Source organism: Hydra vulgaris, chromosome 03 (assembly GCF_038396675.1).
Source record: "Hydra vulgaris chromosome 03, alternate assembly HydraT2T_AEP".
NCBI lineage: Eukaryota > Metazoa > Cnidaria > Hydrozoa > Anthoathecata > Hydridae > Hydra > Hydra vulgaris.
This window is the reverse complement of record NC_088922.1, coordinates 26,286,382-26,305,595: the sequence shown is the minus strand read 5'-3', so window position 1 is coordinate 26,305,595 and position 19,214 is coordinate 26,286,382. Positions and strand designations below refer to the sequence as shown.

The window sequence follows — 19,214 nt, the reverse complement described above, 5'->3', positions numbered from 1 at the left end:
TTCTATCATTTCCAGGAAAAAAACAGCCTACATTACCAGAAATAGTTAAATTAGTGGTACCAGGGAAAAAAAAGATCTTGTAATTATTAAGAAAAACAAATTCAAAAAAGGTTATTACTACTAAATCTTAATCAACTCCATGTTGCATTTAAAAAAGATAATTCTGATGTCAAAGTCAGTTTGTCAAAATTTTGCACTCTAAAGCCTAATTAGTGTCACAACTAATGCACAACTAATGCACCATGTACTCATAATGTATGTATTCATGACCAAAAATACAAAAATTTTCATAAACACAATTAGGTGGAAAAGTTAGTATAATTTTATGGCTTTAAATTTTTGTTTACTCAAAAAATGCAGCAAACATTCAAACATGTTTAGAGCAAGAGTATATGGACTATGAGCTAAAAATAGATGTATCATTCAAGCAATGGCTGAGTACTAATTGTACAACATTACAATTATAATAAATACTGTTACAGCATTAAAAAGTACCTTTATTTGCAGGAACAAATATTGGAGCCTTTCTTCCACGAACTGCAGCTAATATGAGAAAAATTCCAAGAGGCCACAGAATTTCTACAATGTTACGCAACTAAAGAATAACAGAAACTGATAAATTGACTTGAACATAAAATAGTATAAGTTAATATTAATTTAACATTAAATATTTAAAAAAAAAAACATACTATCTGCCTTTTTCGAAGGGAAAAGTTTTTCCACAAAAGTAAAAAAACTTTACTCCAGAATTCTGAAAAATTCATGACTGTACTTTTTTCAATTAAAAAGCTGGTATATTAGTTTTTAGACATGCCTTTATAAGTAAAAATGTATTTTTTAAGGTTTTAAAAAATTCTTGCAAAGAATAAAACCATAAGGAAAAAAGATAACTTAATCACAACCAATACATTTTTATAGCTCTAAAAAAAATTATAAAAAATATATAATTTTGATTACTATATTATAAAACTCTATCTAAAAAAAAAAGTTTAAAAAAATTGTATAAAAAATATTTTTTAGATTGCTATTCTTCCATAAAGAAATATAGCATTGATTTTAATTTCTAAAATGTATATCTTATAAAAACTAGTTTTCCAATATTTGATATCCATTGTTACACAATGTGTAAACAATTTTTTTATACTTCATCAATAAAAAATAGTTACAGTATATAATAGCAACAACATATAAACAAGCAATAAGGTATGACTTTGACGTAATAAACATGACTTTTAAAAATTCCAAAAACTTGCTCTATATATATTATATATATGTATATATGTATATATATATATATATATATATATATATATATATATATATATATATATATATATATATATATATATATATATATATATATATATATATATATATATATATATATATATATATATATAGATCTATAAATATATATATATATATATATATATATATATATATATATATATATATATTATATATATATATATATATATATATATATATATATATATATATATATATATATATATATAATGTATGTATGTATAACAAATATGGAGACAGATGCTCGTGAAAAAACAACTAAAAATTGTGCAAAATTGGCAAAGCATATGAAATGCTGCTAAACGTAACACTTTGGCCTGATTATAAAATATGATATTTTGTTTGATATTGTATATTATCTTCAGTTAAAAAAGTTAAAAACTATGAAAAAATAAAAAATTTATGGTTGTGTCAACATCCATTTATTATATTATTAACAAAAATGTCGAATTTAAAAAAATAGGTTTTATCGGAAGTAGCATCCAGTTTTTTCGTAAACAATCACTATTAACAACAAATTAGCAATCGCAGTTCCGCCGCATTTAAATAACCTTATGACGGGTTCTTCTCCACACTATTTTAATGGAAGGCGAAAGTTCGCTTTTAATTTACGAGTAATTTCTAGTTCCATTTTGATTTTTTTGATTTTAAAAAATCGCGATGGAAGCGGCATTATAAATGAAAGTTTCTAATCAGTAATACGAGCTACACTTTTAATTTAAAAAAATTTTTAATTTATTATTCAAAAAGAAAATTTTTTTTACAAAACAACCTACGAAATCTATTTAATAAAGAATGAATAAATGAGAAGCATTTTATTTGGAAAGCCTGGAATCTAATTAATAAATGATTAAACAGCATTTTCTGCAGCAAGTTTAATAAAACTTATTACTTTTATAATCACATCATATTTAAAACGTTTACACATTATTTGACAATTCGATATTTTGAAAACTTTGTAAAAAATATGATTTTTTGAAAATTTTGTAAAAATAAGATGTTAACATGTTTTTCATTATTGTTAGAGTTAATTTTTAAAAATATGTGGTCTACTAGAGCAGTTGGCAACCACACTCATCTACAGACTTGATGTGTCAACAAACTTTAACTAATACACCTTTTATATTGACGATAAAACACGTTTTATTTTAAAAGAGTATTTAATTGTTATTCTATCTTGTCATTCAAGAGCACTTTAATGTTTATCGGAACACCTTAATGTTTATAATTTAATTTTGTTGAAAATATTTCAACAAAATTAAATTATAAATATTTTATTTATAATTTAATTTTGTTGAAATATTTTCTTCTTGGGTTTAAATAGTAAAAACATTTTTTTTTTTTTTTAAACATATTTTGTTATCTTAATAATGAATTATTTACAATATTCTTTTTTAGTCAAGATGTGACGGGAGCAGGCAGTAGATCTTATCATCCATCCAGTTGTATCATTTACGTATTAAACAAAAAATAAGCTTTCATATAAAAAAAATCTTACAATCTCAGTAAAATAATATTAAATAAAAAGTGTAACATTTTTATTTTTATTTTTATTTTTTGAATACAAATACAACTTACAATTTAAAGATAAGTAATGATGTTAAGGGTGATATCGGTTTTTAACAAAAGGAAAAGCTTTAAAATAATAGAGAATAAAATAAAAATTAAAAATAAAATATTATTTGAGGTACATCATAATCAAGTAACTGTTTTTTTAAGATGCTTTTAAAAGTTTAAATTGAAGTTGTAGTTTTACTATTATTTAGGAAAAATAAGTTCCACAAATGTGGCCCTTGGTAAGTTATTGAGAATTCAGATTGCTTTAACAAATTTTTTGGTACCTGAAAATTAAGCAACCAATGCTTTGTTTGATATATATGATCTATAATAAAGAAAAGGTCTTCAAAAATATTAGGCTGTATGTGATATTTTAATCTTAACGTGAATAAAAGAATATTATAAATAATTAATTGGTAAATATTCAGCACTCCAAGCTTTTATTAGCATTTAATATAAGGCGGCTTTCTTGTTTTTGTTTTTTTAAGGTACACGTTAGTCTTGACGGATAAGTGCTTGTCCAGACAATGTAACAATAACTAGTATAGCAATGAATAAATGAAAAGTAGATAGATTTTAAACAGTTTTAATCCAACATAAATCTAGTTTTATACATAATTCCAATACTTTTTGAAGTTATTTTCTATTAGATTAATAAGCTCTTTCCAACTTATTTGCTCATCGATTAAAACGCCTAAGAGTTTAGCACAGAATGTCCGTTGCAACTTGGTTTTTTCTATTGAAATATCCGGGAGTTTTAAGGGCAACGTGCCAGATTTAGAAGATTTAGAAAAGAGAGAATATTTGCTTTTGGTAGAGTTCAGTGTCGGCTGTAAACCATACATTATGGTTATCAAGTTCACGATTCATAGTTTTAAAGATTGTCTTAATGTTAGAGTGAGTATAAAAAACTTGAGTTTCGTCAGCAAAAAGATTGAAGTTTAATATACCAGATGATAAGTAAATATCGTTGATATAAATAACAAACAATAAATGCCCTAGAATAGATCCCTACGGAACTCTGCAAGTATTGTTTTCTAATTTAGTGTAGGTTTTGTCATAAGATACACATTGTTTGCGATTAAACCATTGGACCAATGCCAATGTGCAGACATACATTGTCATACATTATCATACACTGTGCATACATACATTGTCATACATGGGATCAATGTCACTGTGCAAACTGTTTTTAGTTGCGTCGGTATAAATCTTTTTATTAGTATCATTTTTGTTGGTATCAAATACATGACATTGGATCAACTTTAGCGGTTTGGCGCAGTGGTTAGAGCGCTTATTTTAGAAGCAATAGATACAGGATTCGAAGAGAGCTCTGGGCATATTTCGCGTCATTGGTAAGGATCCTTACAGAACATTTAACTAGGAAGTTCAGACCTTCTTCGAAGGAGGTTTGAACTTCCTAATTAAATGCTCATTCGCGGTGCTCTGTGAAGGAGCACCGAACACAAAAATTGAAAAAAAAAAAAAAAAAGAAAAAAAAAAAATGTTGGACTCCCATCAGAAAAAACAGCCGACATTCGCAATGGTTTTACATACGTTGTACAAATGTATGTGTGCAACCTGGGTAGCTTTTTTGTAAAATAAAAAGAAGGCCATGTTTCAAAAGTTACGTTTTTGTTAAAAAAAACTAACACATAAATTGCAATAAGTCTTACACGCATGCGCGAACCCATAAATCTAAAGTGAAAGATGAAATAGTTTGTCAAGAAAATTTATTGTGATAAATATATTTATTAATTAATATTTTATAATTTTATAATATTAAATAATTTTAAATATTATATTTGAAAATATATCAAAAAGTATATATATATACTTTTTGATGAAATGAAATTATATTACTTTGATATTATTTCATATCTAAGTAAATTTTCTCCTCTGTATGATAATATATGAAATTTCTCGCGGAGAGAAAGATTACAAACTTTTGATGCTTGATTGTAGGGCTTACATAGTGCTATTATCTTCCATGTAATCACAGGTTTTATATTTTTAGATTTTAGTTTCCATATTTCTTTAGAAAGTTCAGTGTGATTTTTATATTTGGGTGCATAGAAAGATTTAATATGGTTGGCATATCTTAATTTAAATGCAGTTTTACTTATACCGAAAAAAACTTTATTTTTGAATTCAGGACTTACAGTGACTTGGTAAAAGATATTGTCAGAAAGCCGTTGGTTATTTAATGGACAAATTTGTCTATGCAGTTGCATTGTATTGATGTTATATTTTTATCACGTTGTAAAAATCGCGTTATAAATATTGCTCTATTATTTAGTAGTATTGAGCACTTTTAAACCCACAAGAGTATTTGAATTATTATTATTAAACCGTAATAACACATTATCTTTTTAAATATATATATACATATATATATATATATATATATATATATATATATATATATATATATATATATATATATATATATATATATATATATATATATATATATACAGTAGCGAGGAAAAGTTTAGAAACACCTACTTTTTTTCAGTTTTTAACGCATAACTTTTTACAAACTTTCTCAAATAACCTGAAATTTTTACCGAATGTGCTCTATATTATAACAATTCAAAATCCATTTCACAAAACTTTTAAATCTAACCGGTCAATTAATTTTTATTGTTTTTTTGAAAAGGCTTCGTGCAAAAGTTTAGAAACAGCTGAACTTGGATTATTATTTATTTCTATAAAGCTGAAATATTTACTAAAACTTTCAAAATTTACAATTTTTTGATAAAATAGTTTCAATAAAAAAGTTAGTATTTGGTGGCATATCCATTTGCCTTTAAAACAGCATCACAGCGACGAGGCATCGAATCAACTAAATTAATGAGAACATCCTGAGGAATATTATACCAACATTCTTTAATCAAGCCAAATAAATTGTCTTTGTTGGTTGATTTTCTACCAACTAATTGCCTTTCAATGTACTCCCAAAGATGCTCAATGAAATTGAGATCTGGGCTCTGTGAAGGCCATTCAAGAACGTTGACTTTTTTTTGATTGAAAATGTTCCTTAACAGATCTGGCACAATGCTTTGGGTTATTATCTTGTTGAAAGATCCAATTGCGATTCATTTTGTCCTTTGCATGGGGCAGCATATTGTTCTTCATTATGTCTAAATAAACTCTCTGGTCCATAATACCTTCTATGCGATGAATGGGACCCAGGTTGTCACGACTAAAACACCCCCAAACCATAACATTTCCTCCTCCATTTCCTCCACAGTAGGTAACTGATATTTTGAATCTGTCTCCTATTGGACGTCTGACGTATCTAACTCCGTCACTACTGAATAGCATAAAATTTGATTCATCGGAGAAAAGGACTTTTGACCAATCATTAACTGTCCAACTGAGATGATCTCTCGCAAATTTTATTGTTTTATGGTTCTTAAATTTCTCGCAGATATAAGAGGTTTCGTAACTGGACGGCGACCATACAGATTATTTTGTCGTAATCGACGTTTAGTTGTATCAACGCTACAGTTTGTGCCATAAAACTGATGCATAATTGAATTAAGTTCGACAGCAGTCATGCGAGGATTATTCTTGCAAAACCTTACTAATAGTCTATCAGCCTTTTCAGTTGTAACTTTCGGTCTTCCAGAGCGAGGCTTGCTTTCAATAGTTTTGCGCTGACGAAACCTTTTCATAATGTGACATATTCCTGGTTTAGAAACATTGTAAAGTTCAGAAATCTTTTTGTAAGTCATTTTTTTGCCCACAGCTTTTATAATTAATTTCTTTATTTCATCTGAAACCTCCTCAGCTTTTCCCATGCTTTTAAAATATCACTACGCAATTGAAATATAAAACTTCACAAATAATTTCTCAATTAGTTATACTTCATTGCTTTTGAAATATCTCAAGTTAATTCAAATAATAAATTTCAGAAAAAATTTGACCTTTTATAATGCTTTTGTTTACAAAAACCTGATATAATTGCGGGTTATTTAGGTGTTTCTAAACTTTTGCAAAATATTTAATTAAAATATTTAAAACACGTAAGAAAAACGTAAATTACCTGAAAACATTCCCAATTCAATTTCAGAATTAATTGAACTTTGTGAAATTTTAAAATATTATTTTATATTTACCTATATTTTAATGATTAATTAAAAAAAGCAGGGGTTTTCGCTTTTTCTGTAGATTTTTTTTTACATTTTTATAACATACATCTTACAGTTTTTCATCCAACAAAAACTTGTCAGTTCTGGGTTTAAGTGTACCACGATGGAATGAAATCAACTTAAAAGTATGTTAAAGTACTTTAACTAATATTTGGTAAAAAGATCGTCTGCATCCCCGGTCGCTGCAAGGTCATCTCTGCATATTGAATAAACTTAATTTTTTATATTTTCTTATTTAAAATAAAATTTAGATTTAAAATATAAAATTTGATTTTACAAAACTATACGTGTAATTACATATTTTACATATTACACTTTTTGTGCTAAAAATTAATTTTTAAAAACTTTAAATATTTTTTTTTTTTTAATTACTTTTGATCACAAACCGTTTCAACGGACTGTGGTTCAACGGACTGTGGTTCAACGGACTGTGGTCAACGGACTGTGGTTCAACGGACTGTGGTTTAACGGACTGTGGCAAAAATTAATAAACAATTAACAGTTGTTTTTACTGAATAAAACCCAATAGAAAAATAAGAATAATAATATGTTAGATAGTGGGGTTAATAGATTTTAATATATCAGTAAAAATCAGTAAATCAGTAAAAAAGTGATTTTATGAACGAGTTAAATAGGAAACAGAAAGAGACTTACAGAATTAGGCCACAGTTTGAGGCTCAACTCATGAATTTATTGGATGTTGATGTTAAGTCTCGAAAGAAAATTCATTTTGCATTTCCTTCATTTAGTCCCGGTAGTTATACATCATACATTAATACTTGTTATAATCAATATAAAGTGCCTTATGTGTTCAATGTAATGTTGTAGATGGCAACATTTAAATGTTAATCATTTTATACAGTCCTCTTCAACAAAAATGGGTTTCTTATTATACTGAGGCTACAATATTTTATAGACTTTTAACTCTTTTTTTAGGTGACAGTACAATATTTAAATCATTTTTTATAAAGACTAGTGAGTACAGATATTAACCTTATTAAGTGCATGACACTTGATAAAATTGCCAAAATGTATAAAATTGTGCAGCTGTCTCCCCTCTTGCATTTTCTTCTGTAATCAATGCATTGAATAAGATACTACTACTGTCATGTCATTAGGGTTTCATGTTGCTGTAAAAGGAATTAGATAAATTTTAAAGCCTAGTATCTTTACAGAGGGACACTTAGACTGGATTTTTCTGTTAGATCCTAATGGACGAAGAAAATAAATTTGGAGAATTTATGTAACGAAAATCTACAGATGAACAGCTTACTGCTGCAATGATACATCTAAAGATAAGAGATTAAAAGATACACAAGTTTTCAAGGAAACACTCAGAGGTAAAGTAAATGGCGCAGTACGGCTGGGTAGTTCTTATATTCCTAATTAAGCACTAGCTTTGTAATTACAATGCAAGAAGTCCAAAAATAACTACCAAACATTGAGGGAAGGAGCCAAGTAAAGGGAATCTAGCAAAATGTATCTCTTATATAGTCCAGTAAGCGAAGCAAAAGAAAACCGAGTCTGGTATATATATAATACAAGGGAAAAAAAAAACTCTAAAGGTTTGGCCTTCAACCCAAATGTGAGGACAAAGTAAATATATTTTCACACAAAGTGATTGTTTTCAAATTTAAAGGGTTTTAATAAAATAAAATAAAAAGATTAAAACAGTTTTGGCCACCTTCCCAGCCCAGCTAGCACACATACATTGAGACAACGTACGTAAAACCATCTCAAACGTTGACAGTTTTCCAATGCAAATCCAACGTTGATCCAATGCCATGCTTTTAACAATAATATAGATAAAAAACTTAATACCGGCGTAACTAAAAACAGTTCGCACAGATACATTGGGTAAACGTATGTAAAATCATCGCAAAACTTGATTGTTTTTACGATCTTAACCCAACGTTGATCTAATGTTAATAACACAACGTTGATTCAATGTATATGGATTACAATACAGAACAGAATATGAAAACTAATATATAAAAAAAAGTATTGCCAATATTTAGTTCCGATAAACATTAAATACAACTTTGAGCCAACGTAAAATACAGAGTTGAGCAATGATGTTAAGCCGACGCAACTGGCAACATTGTTCTGTACAATGTTGCGTTGTTAAGCCCATGAACTGTACAATGTTGCAACTTTAATCCCTGGGGATGGTTTCAATGGTGTATGTGAAGGGAGTCAACCCCCTTCCCCCAAAGAAGGTTATATTTAAATTATAGTTGGTTTTTTCAGGAATATAGACGGCTAATTGACATCCGACACATTTCAATCGGCAGAGTTTGAGTTTTGAGGAAATTTTTTTTTTAGAAAGCAGTCAGTTCTTTTTAAGGATTCTCCTCCCCTCGTGTTATTCCTTAAATTGCCACTGATTAAATCTTTCAAATGAGCTGTTTATATTTTAGACTTTTTACAATTATAAAATTCCAAAAAATAATTTCAAAATATATAAAATAATTACTTTAATTAAATAAAAAAATTAACTCTTAAACAAAAATAATACTTTTAATAGCTTTTACATGTCTTTTTAAAGTTGTACTAATTGTATTCTTACAAAGAGTAATAAGACAACTGCTATAAAAATAGTATTCTAAACTATGTTTAGCAATTCTGTTACATCATGGAAGGTTACAAAGTATAATAAAAATATCTTGTTGAAAAGAAAAATCTAAGCCACGAGACACTTTTTTTTCGTTTCCATTCAGTTCGGGTGAGAGAATTTAATTTTCTTTTTTACTTTTTTTAAGAACTGCTTAGAACAGCCATCGGCGTCAAACGAGCAATAATTGAATCTTGAGAAAAAGTTCTCCGTTTTTTTTCAAAAAAATGAGAAAATAATTTTAAACGAATAAAAGTTTGTCGTTATCAAAACATTGGTTATGAAAACTTTTGTTTAAAGTCTGATACTCATATTTTGATCTTTCATTGTCAGAAGGATAAAGATGTTGTGACTTTTTAAAATATAAACCATCTTCAGAGAAATTTTTTTTTTGAATAATGTTTTCAATGCGTGGACCAGCAACAAGCTGAGCCCTTCTTTGATATTTTAAAGAATTTTCATCGAATTTTAAGTCTTGTAAAAGCATTAAGTTATTTTTTGCTGAAGAGTCGTTTAATGATTCGCATACAACTGGTTGACGAATACTTGGTGTTGAACACTGAGTAACAATAGGGCTATATTCTTGGTCATCAGATATACCACTATCTGTTTGATCTATTTTTTGTTCATTGTATATTAAAGAAACTGATTTATTTTTAACATTGCATGCAGAGACAACATCGGTTCTCTCAGTATTCCACCCTGACATATATTTTGAACTGTTTGTTAACCTTGACGATGTCCTGTTTGTCAATCTTGAAGGTGTCTTATTTGTTAATCTTGATGCACTGTTTAATGATCTAGATGATATACCAGTCATGTTATTTTCTAAATAACTGTTCCCAACTGTAAATGCTCCCTGGCCAAAATTGTCATAGTAACTAGAATAGTTTGGTATATATTTATCGTTCGGCACATATTTAGTTTGACACTTTAAAAAGGTACGACGTAGTTGAATTCTAATGTAAATATATCGCACCAAAATAATTACTATTGCTGTTGCGAGAAAACCCCCAATGTATACTAAGCAAAAAAGCCACACTCTGGCTTCACATTTCCATTCAATTTCGTTACTTTTTGATATTACTCCGGCTTCATTAGCTAAAGGTACTTCTAAAGCTATTCTATCGTTGCTGTTAAATGGAACAGGTAAGAAGCAAGAGTTTTTATTATTTGATGTACAGGTGGCGACAGTTTGAGTAAAGTCGTAGCTTTTTCTATGAAATTCTAACTCTATATAAACATTAACCGGTAAAACCTGGATGTCATTAAATAAAGTAAAAATATACACGTCATCTCTTTCAGCTACTAATTCGAGTTCGCCTTCATTCTTTTTTGAGCTAGAGCAACATGATTTCATTTTAAGATATGTTTCAGACTCTTTCCTTTGCGACCAAATAGTATAGTTTTGTTCTCCAACAAATATAAACATTTCTACTTCGTCATCGGTAACTATTTTGAACCTAACATAACTACCTTTGAGAAATTTAAACTGTCTTTTCCAAAAAGACGACGGAAAAATTGTTGTCCGTTCGCTTTTTGTATATTTTAGCGCATTTTGACTAGTAATGAGTTTAAAATTAATTATTCGAATTCCACTCTCTTCGCTAGATTTTGCTGTTATCCCACCGCAAAAGTCAGATAATGAGCCTAAAAGCAAGACATCGGCCTGATTAAGATATTCTTTTTCCGGATAATGCCCGACATAATAATGAATAAAACTCCCAACTGCGCAAAAAACAGCAACAATTAATATCAATATAGCTAAAATCCATTTAGTTTTTTGCACTTTTAGTGTTGCAACGTTTGTATTTTGTTCTGTTGTTACAAAACAGACGTTACGAGATTGTTCGTTGTCCAAGTATTTATTTTCTAAAACAATTGATTTTTTAATGGATGGCTTCATAATACTATTTTCAGGCGCAAGATGATTTGCTTTATGTTTTGATTGGTCTAAGTCTCTGTTTTCCATAAAAGATTTCTCTAAGTGGTTTACGTTGCTGTTTGAACCAGCACTATAAGAAGAAGTTCTATTTACACTGCTTCTACCTAGAACATTATGTTGGTCGGGGGCAAGTTTTGCTGGCATTGTGGAGTGGCTGTTTTTTGACAATCTCGAAGAGCTTCCAGTATTTTCAATAAAAGTCGGAGTAAATTGACTTTGACGATTATAGTAAGAGGGCATCTTTTCAGATCTGTAATGATTTTCCCCGCCATTTTGTTTGCCAGGGTTATTTTTTAAACTGTTTTCCGTTAAATTGGGCTCTAAGAAGGCACTAAAGCTTTTCTTTTGATTTACCACGTTCGACAACCGGTAAGATGGAAAAGCTTGATTTGTTTCTATTTTATAACCTTCGTTTTCACTGTTCGACAAATCGCTAACTGCACTTTCACTTACATTTGACCAGTTGTTTTTACTGGAATCACCATTCTCAAAATATCTCTCATCAATGCTCAGTGAGAGACTTTCATCAAGAAATCTGGAATTTTTTTTTAACGGTTTTCTCCTATGAATAACAAGTTTAGAATTATTAAGCCGAACTTCTTCTGTAATCTCTTCAGCTTCTCCCATAGCTATTTGTAAAGATCGATTTCTTTTTAAACGAGCAACATTTGGCTGTTTATGTTTCTGATCTTTGGCTTTCGTTGTATTTTCATATAATTCGCCATTATCTGCTGTTTCACTCTCTTAAAAAATAAATTTAAATTGATAGTATATTGAAATTTGCAATTGTTTTAAATTGTGATTATAATAGTTTTGAATAAATTTATATTATTAAAACATTAAAATGTTTATCTTTTGAAACAAAAACATTTTAAAAAAGAAAATATTAATTTTTTATTTATTGTTTGCAACATAAACAATAGGCGGCATGTAAAATGTTGACTCACGCTAACTAAGTTTTTATTCAAATGAAAAAACAGTTTTTTGATCTTAGACGTTATAATCAAACATTTTTTTTTTCTTTCTTGCGTTTGCTAGAATGGCTCAAATGTTCTTTGATGCATTAGAAAGATTGCTTAATTAAAGTTTTTTTTTTAAAATTTAAGACTTTCTTTACTATAAATCAAAAGTATTTACCTGACCGGTAAAGATTTTAGAAAAGCGTTTGAGTTTACCTTCATTTGTCAATTCAAATTGCAATTCGTTTTCAAAAGTTGAGTGAAAAGTGTCTTCGAAAAATTCATTAGTCAAGTTATCTTTTTGCTCAAAATCACTGAATGATCCAAATTGTCTTAGTTCGTTTCGACTAGACGTATGTTTTAACATCCTGTTAAATTTTATAACAATATTATTACTTTAAACTTGTATATATATGTATATATGTATATATATATATATATATATATATATATATATATATATATATATATATATATATATATATATATATATATATATATATATATATATATATATATATATATATATATATATATATATATATATATATATATATATATATATATATATATATATATATATATATATATATATATATATACTAAAGTTTGTGAAACGTAAGCAAACGCAAGCAAATGTTTTTATTTAAGCAAATAATATCATAAGAGTAACTTTTTTAGTAGAAATTTTTAGTAGAAATATACATTTAAAGTATGAGTCAAAGAACTATATTTTAACTTGTGAATCAATAAATACAAAATTAATAACTTGAATTCCATTTTTTTTTAATGAATTCCTACTTTATAACATGAATATAAATTGGTTTTTGTGGTAGGTTTGTGGTAATTTGTTCTTCCGAAAATGTGAATTGATAAACGTTATACGTTTTTTCAAAGAGTATTTTAAATTATTAACTGGCTAATGAACATCAAACTTTCACAATCAACGTTACGAATACGGCTCAAAAATGTCTAACGTTATTTGCGTGTAAATGTGTAGCCATTTTAACAAACATTGATATATATATATATATATATATATATATATATATATATATATATATATATATATATATATATATATATATATATATATCAATGTTTGTTAAAATTTTCTGTTTGTTTTTTTAAGCCGGTTCTGAATTAGTTTTCGCTGACAAATTTAAGTATCTAGGTCATAAATTGAAAAAAAGTTTTATTACTATTTAAAAAAGTTATTACTTATTGTTAAACAAATATTAATATTCATTAAACTTCGATACCGAATTTTAACAAATTACTATTCGCTAGTCGATTCATGAAAACACTATTCGCCGGTGCTTACTTATGTTTACTTAAGAAATTTTAAACACATATTAGCTATTTAAAGTTTGAAAGAGTGGCATATGCATTTCTTGATTCAGAAATGGCCAAACCCGTTTGTGTGACTGACATAAGGATTTCTTCATTTTAAAAAGCACGATTTTTTTAATGGTAAACAGTCTAAAAATATTACATTAGCAAAAAAGTGCCATAGACACTTCTTTTACCATGACACAGATACACATAAATAAATTCCCCCAAAATCGAAAATTTTTTATACATTCTCTACTTTAATACATTTTATACTAAAATATTAGATTATTTTATAATAGATGTAATATTCTCAAGATATATATGTTAAGTAAATTTTCAAAAGGCGCTAACTCCGAGTAAATTGATTTCGAGAAATCGACAAAAAAAAACTTGATTACTTATAGACGCACAATAGAAAAAATTTATATTTTTTTCTTAGGACCAAGAGTCTATTATTATATCTAATACTTAAATAGATTTAAGCATATAAAGTTTGGAAATGGAAGAAACTTTTCAAATACGCATAATATGGCGCTTTTAATTGTTTCAACATGTTTTGCCAGACAACATGTTTTGTCTATAATAAATGCGGGAAAGATACTATGCAACCTGCTGTTAACGCTAACATTGGGCCAATGTTAGCGTTAACAGGAGATTACATCTATTATGTCAAGTAGCAGATATTCAACAAACGTACAGCGGAATTGGCAGACCAGCAGCCGTATTTACTTCTCTTCGTTAAACATAACGGAGCTTTTGTCTAAAACTTTTGCATAAGATTTTTACTCCCAGCAATTTTTTTCTACTCCCCAGTAAAAATCTCATATTTAATTCGTAATGACATCATTATGAGATTTTTACTCCGATAAAAATGTGTTTTGCGGCAAAATGTATTTTTGCAAATACATTGTATTTTGTGAATACACTTTCAAACATTTTAATCGTTGTGGTTTCTCGAGACTCAATAAAGGTCGTTCAGTATAAATATTATTTATGTGCGAGTCGTTCAGTATAAATACAATTGAAGCTTTTGTGTTATTTTAATGCAGTGGCATATTTACTATTAAAAAGTTAACAATGCATACTAAATTTGTTGACGTTTATAATTTAAAAAAATATATTAGTTCGAAGAAAGTTTTTTTTTTTATAAAAAAAGTTGCGTGTGCGGATTCTGGAGTGTCGTCAACCTTGTCAGGTCAGGTTATCCTGCGTCTGGTAACATGTAACCCAGTACAATCTGCTTCATATCCTGCTGCCTTGTAGGACACGCTTTTTAAGCAAAGACTAGGAGATGCCAACTCCGACTTAAAACACCCCTTGCCTTGGATCTTTTGGTTGAGTAAAGGCTAGAGATGGTGTCTCGATAAAAACACTTATCTTGGGAAGATGTTAAATGCATCCGGCAACGGTCTTGTAGAGAGCCTCCTTGGCAATGACTTAAGGGGTAAACAGTTTCCATTTGTTGACCAGCCTCGCACCCCTTCCTCATCTATTAGGCTGACGCAGATGTATTTATAATACATTGTTTCCAGTTTAGGATGTTGAATGCTAGATCTTCTTGACTCAATGCATGGGTTTTGCAAGTTATTCTATTATCTCCTAATGAGGGTACAGCTCTAAATCTTAGTTTTATGGTTCTGGGGCCGGCTGGTAGTCAGGTTTCCCGAACTCTGTGGTAGCTCTCAGAGAGGATGATTCCATCAACAACTGAAAAATATCAGAATACTAAAAGTACCATGTTGTGCATGGATGGTGTCCCTGTTTGTACTTTTGGTATGCATTTTCAAGGCCACATTTGGAGCCCTTTATTACAACTTATGGTTTATTAATAGTAATGAGGCAATTACTTGGACTATTAAACAGTGTATTGAGTACTGCCTGTGCTTTGAGTCAAGTTCTTTAACAAATTTTAAAATGAATAAAGTACCGAAAACTATAAAACACAAATAACCATCGTCATCACCAAGTTCTCTAAACATATCATTCACTAATATTTGTTGATGATTATCTTCCTTTAATTCATAAAGACTCCAATAGTCACATGCTTTCGTTTAGTACCAATTCACTTTATCTCCTTTCTCTTTGTTCTATATTGCTCTTCTCTTTGTTCTATATCGCTCCCCTTCATCTCAAGGCTGCACTCTTTTTGATGTTATTTCTGATTAAATTGACCAAGTCTTTTCTCTTTATCCATTAGCGAATATTGTTGTTATTGGTCAATCTAATGCTCATCGCACCAAATGACTTGGTTATAGTGTCAGTGACACTGCTGGCGTTAAAGCCCTCAACTTTTGCCTCTTAATCTCTAACTCAAATAGTCAATTTTCCAACTCGCTTTCCAGACAACCCGAATCATTTAACTTCTCTCACTCCAGCTTCTGTATCTAAAGTGATTTCCTGCTCAGACTCTTCTACAGCTTATGGTCCGGACAACATAACTGTTATAGTCTTTCAGAACTGTTCTCCGGAGCTGTCGTCTATACTTTCAAAACTATCTAAGGTGGCATTGTTTGCTTAAGAAGCCAACACTCTCTGATTGCTTGGAGGGGGTATCTAAGCTTGAAAAGGATCTCACTTCTGCTACAGCATAGGGCTCACAGTGGCTGGTGAACTTTAATTCAGATAAAACTCTTTTTTTGCCAATTGTTATCAAAATAATTTAGATCTTCCTATATTTATGAACAGTAATGTTTTAGATGAGTCATCCCTTCATTTTCTAGGATTAACTCTTACTTCCGATCTTTCTAGGAAACCATATATCAAATCCATTACAAAATTAGCATCTGCTAAGGTTGCATCTCTTTATCGAGCTCGACACTTTCTTACTTCAGATTCTATTCTCTACTTAATATTTGAAGAAATGTATATACAGAAATATACAAAATACTTTGGTGAAACAGGTCTTAACTTTTCAAAAATTTTTAAGAATCATTAAATAACAAGAACATTCCATTCATAATAAAAACTGCTTCAGTTATAAAAATTTATAGTTATTGATTGAGAAATGAAACCATTGAAACTTTGAATATTTTTTTTAACAGTGTCTTTGGTGTGCAAGCATAGTGTGCAATAATCATGCAAGTAATTTTTAAAAGATCTAATAGATTGCTATCAGAAGATAAAAATGGGTTTAAAAAAGTATGGAGTTGTGGATTTACTATAAAATGTGATAAACTATCCAGACTTCCCCCATTTGTGTATTCTAAGTTCAAAAATGATGTTGCAGTTAAACAGGAAATTATTTTAACAGCAGATTTATATAAAACCAATTATTGTAAATTATACAAAACTTACAAATAAAGTGTTAAATTTAGGAAAATTTAACAAAAATGATAAAAACGTAAATTTTAATTAGCTATGGCATTATAGATAAAAATCTAATACAAATCTGTCTGCTTAGTTGCAGTAGTTAAATAGTTCTTTTTAATTAAAGATCTTTTGAGTTACGATTATAGTTGTGTTCAGTAAGTTCGGACAGCATTTATTAAATGAGTGGATTAAACTTTTGATTTAAAGTTTGAGTGGTTAACTTTTGGATTAAATTTTGTGCTCCGAATGAGTTACTAAAATTAAAAATTTATTTAAAGAATAGTTAATACTAAATAAATTAACAATTAAAAATATTTTTTCAACAAATTTTTGACTCCAGTCATTTGGAGATATCTCTGTCAGAAGTAGCAGAGAAGGCATCTTCCATATCGCAGGTTATATAGCAAAAAGTTTTAAAATGGTTTAGGAAATGTTAACAGATAAACATTATATCGACAATTTATGTTAGTGAATCTTTTTCAATTTTATATTTTACTTTTAATGTTATTGTCAATATTTTTATGTCATTCTGAACAACTGCTCAGTTTGTTTTGAATTTTTATTGATTAATAAAAACTTACTTTGTTCTGAGCAACTGATACTGATGATAAATTTCTAACAAGCCAGTAATATATTACAGTAATATATTTTATATATAACTAATATATTTTTTAACATTAAAAAAATGTTATTATTTATAAAAATTGTGTGGATATTATAGTTAGTTTATAGTGTTATCTTTTTTTAGAGTTGATATAAACATAAAGTTACATAAGATGTTTTGATTAATGTGGAATAACAAAATATATAAACAATATTACATTCTTTGGGCAAAATCAATTTTATTAAATAAATAAATATTTTTATTGAAAAAAAAGTAATTACTGTTAGAAAATAATTTCTTGCTGAACAAAAAGTAGTTGCAAGAATAAAAAAGTTTCTTATTTGTTTGTTTGTTTTGATTTTATAGCGTTTTAGTTTTTTTAATGGCCTTCTATTTTTTCGGCAAAAATGCGGAATATTAGGCCATATACTTGAAGTAGGCCATGTGCATATTCTTTTATTCGTTGACTGCTCAAATTACCCCGTACTATTGCTCAACTTACCCCAATGGAGCAGGTTGAGCAGCTCCGTAAGCAATATCTTCTCAAAAAAATAAAAACTACACTTTTTTCTTAACAAATTTTTAGCAGGTTAAACCTGCAGCTGTTTTTCAAAACGCCTTTAAATGCTTATTATGTATTTCGAAAAAAAGGCAATAAAAAAAAATTATTAGGAGAAACTCATTGTAAAAATATTTTTGAAACTAATAATTTTTATGAATTTTTTCATAATTCAACAAAAATATTCATTCCATAACAATTGTAGGCATCTAAATAAGCTTATTTTGTAAAAAGACAGTTTTGAATTTTTTTTACCTTAAGGCGTTTTGAAAAACGACTGCAGACTTGAAACGCAGATAGGTTAAAAAACGACCTGTTTTTTAACCTATCTGCGCAGCGGTCTTGTTAAACAAGCTTTTTAGAGTTGAGGGTTAAATTGAATAAAATAAACAAATTAAAAAAAAAAAATTAATAATGATAGTAAAATGATGAATTTTAAAAATGTTTTACAATGCTAATTTTTAAATATTATAATAACATCATAACATACATAATAGTACATGCGTTTCGTTTTGAAACATATTTCAGTGCTAAAAAGTTCAATAAAAACAAAAATTAGAGTATGGTTACTTACTACAAGTAAGTAAGGTTACTTACTACAAGTAAGTATGTAACGTTACTTATATTATTATTTGTTTACGCAACATTTCTTGTTATACATAAATACAAATATGATGTAAAACATAGGAAACAGTGGCGTACTAATTATCCTTTTTTTTTAGTTGAAAACGATCATAAAAGTTCAGACCTATAAAGTACCTTTTATGACCAAAAAACCTTTTAAGTAAAAAAGATCCTAACAGTAAAATCGTAAAAACACTAGAAAATTTAATGTAGAAAGTAGTAGTCATACAGTCTGTAAAC

General features: G+C 28.3%; 3 protein-coding genes across 3 annotated transcripts in view; all 3 read right to left on the bottom strand.

The window, feature by feature from the left end:
• LOC100214482 (ATP-binding cassette sub-family A member 2) overlaps positions 1-923 on the bottom strand; it is a 130,758-nt gene extending 129,835 nt beyond the window's left edge. Inside the window, exons 1-2 of the mRNA XM_065794365.1 lie at positions 690-923; positions 496-595 (exon numbers count right to left, since the gene is read on the bottom strand). Coding sequence (XP_065650437.1) covers positions 496-595; positions 690-764 — 175 coding nt within the window. The 5' untranslated portion in view covers positions 765-923. The remainder of the gene's footprint in view (positions 1-495; positions 596-689) is intronic.
• A 5,346-nt stretch (positions 924-6,269) lies between these two features.
• Positions 6,270-6,674, bottom strand: LOC136078585 (uncharacterized). The gene has a single exon (XM_065794364.1). It carries the CDS (start codon positions 6,672-6,674, stop codon positions 6,270-6,272), a length of 405 nt encoding a protein of 134 aa, XP_065650436.1.
• Positions 6,675-9,412: 2,738 nt separating this feature from the next.
• On the bottom strand, positions 9,413-12,930 carry LOC105848562 (uncharacterized). The gene is made up of 2 exons (XM_065792791.1): positions 12,760-12,930; positions 9,413-12,327 (listed from the first exon to the last, which is right to left on the bottom strand). The coding sequence occupies exons 1-2, from the start codon at positions 12,908-12,910 to the stop codon at positions 9,881-9,883; spliced, it is 2,598 nt and encodes an 865-aa protein (XP_065648863.1). The 5' UTR covers positions 12,911-12,930; the 3' UTR covers positions 9,413-9,880.
• Positions 12,931-19,214: the final 6,284 nt, after the last annotated feature.

Excerpts from the sequence above, each read along its gene's own strand:
- LOC136078585 (XM_065794364.1), bottom strand. The coding sequence starts at position 6,674 with ATGGGAAAAGCTGAGGAGGTTTCAGATGAAATAAAGAAATTAATTATA.
- LOC105848562 (XM_065792791.1), bottom strand. The coding sequence starts at position 12,910 with ATGTTAAAACATACGTCTAGTCGAAACGAACTAAGACAATTTGGATCA. Across the intron at positions 12,328-12,759 it reads ATTTGAATTGACAAATGAAG|AGAGTGAAACAGCAGATAAT; the intron begins GTAAACTCAAAC and ends TTATTTTTTAAG.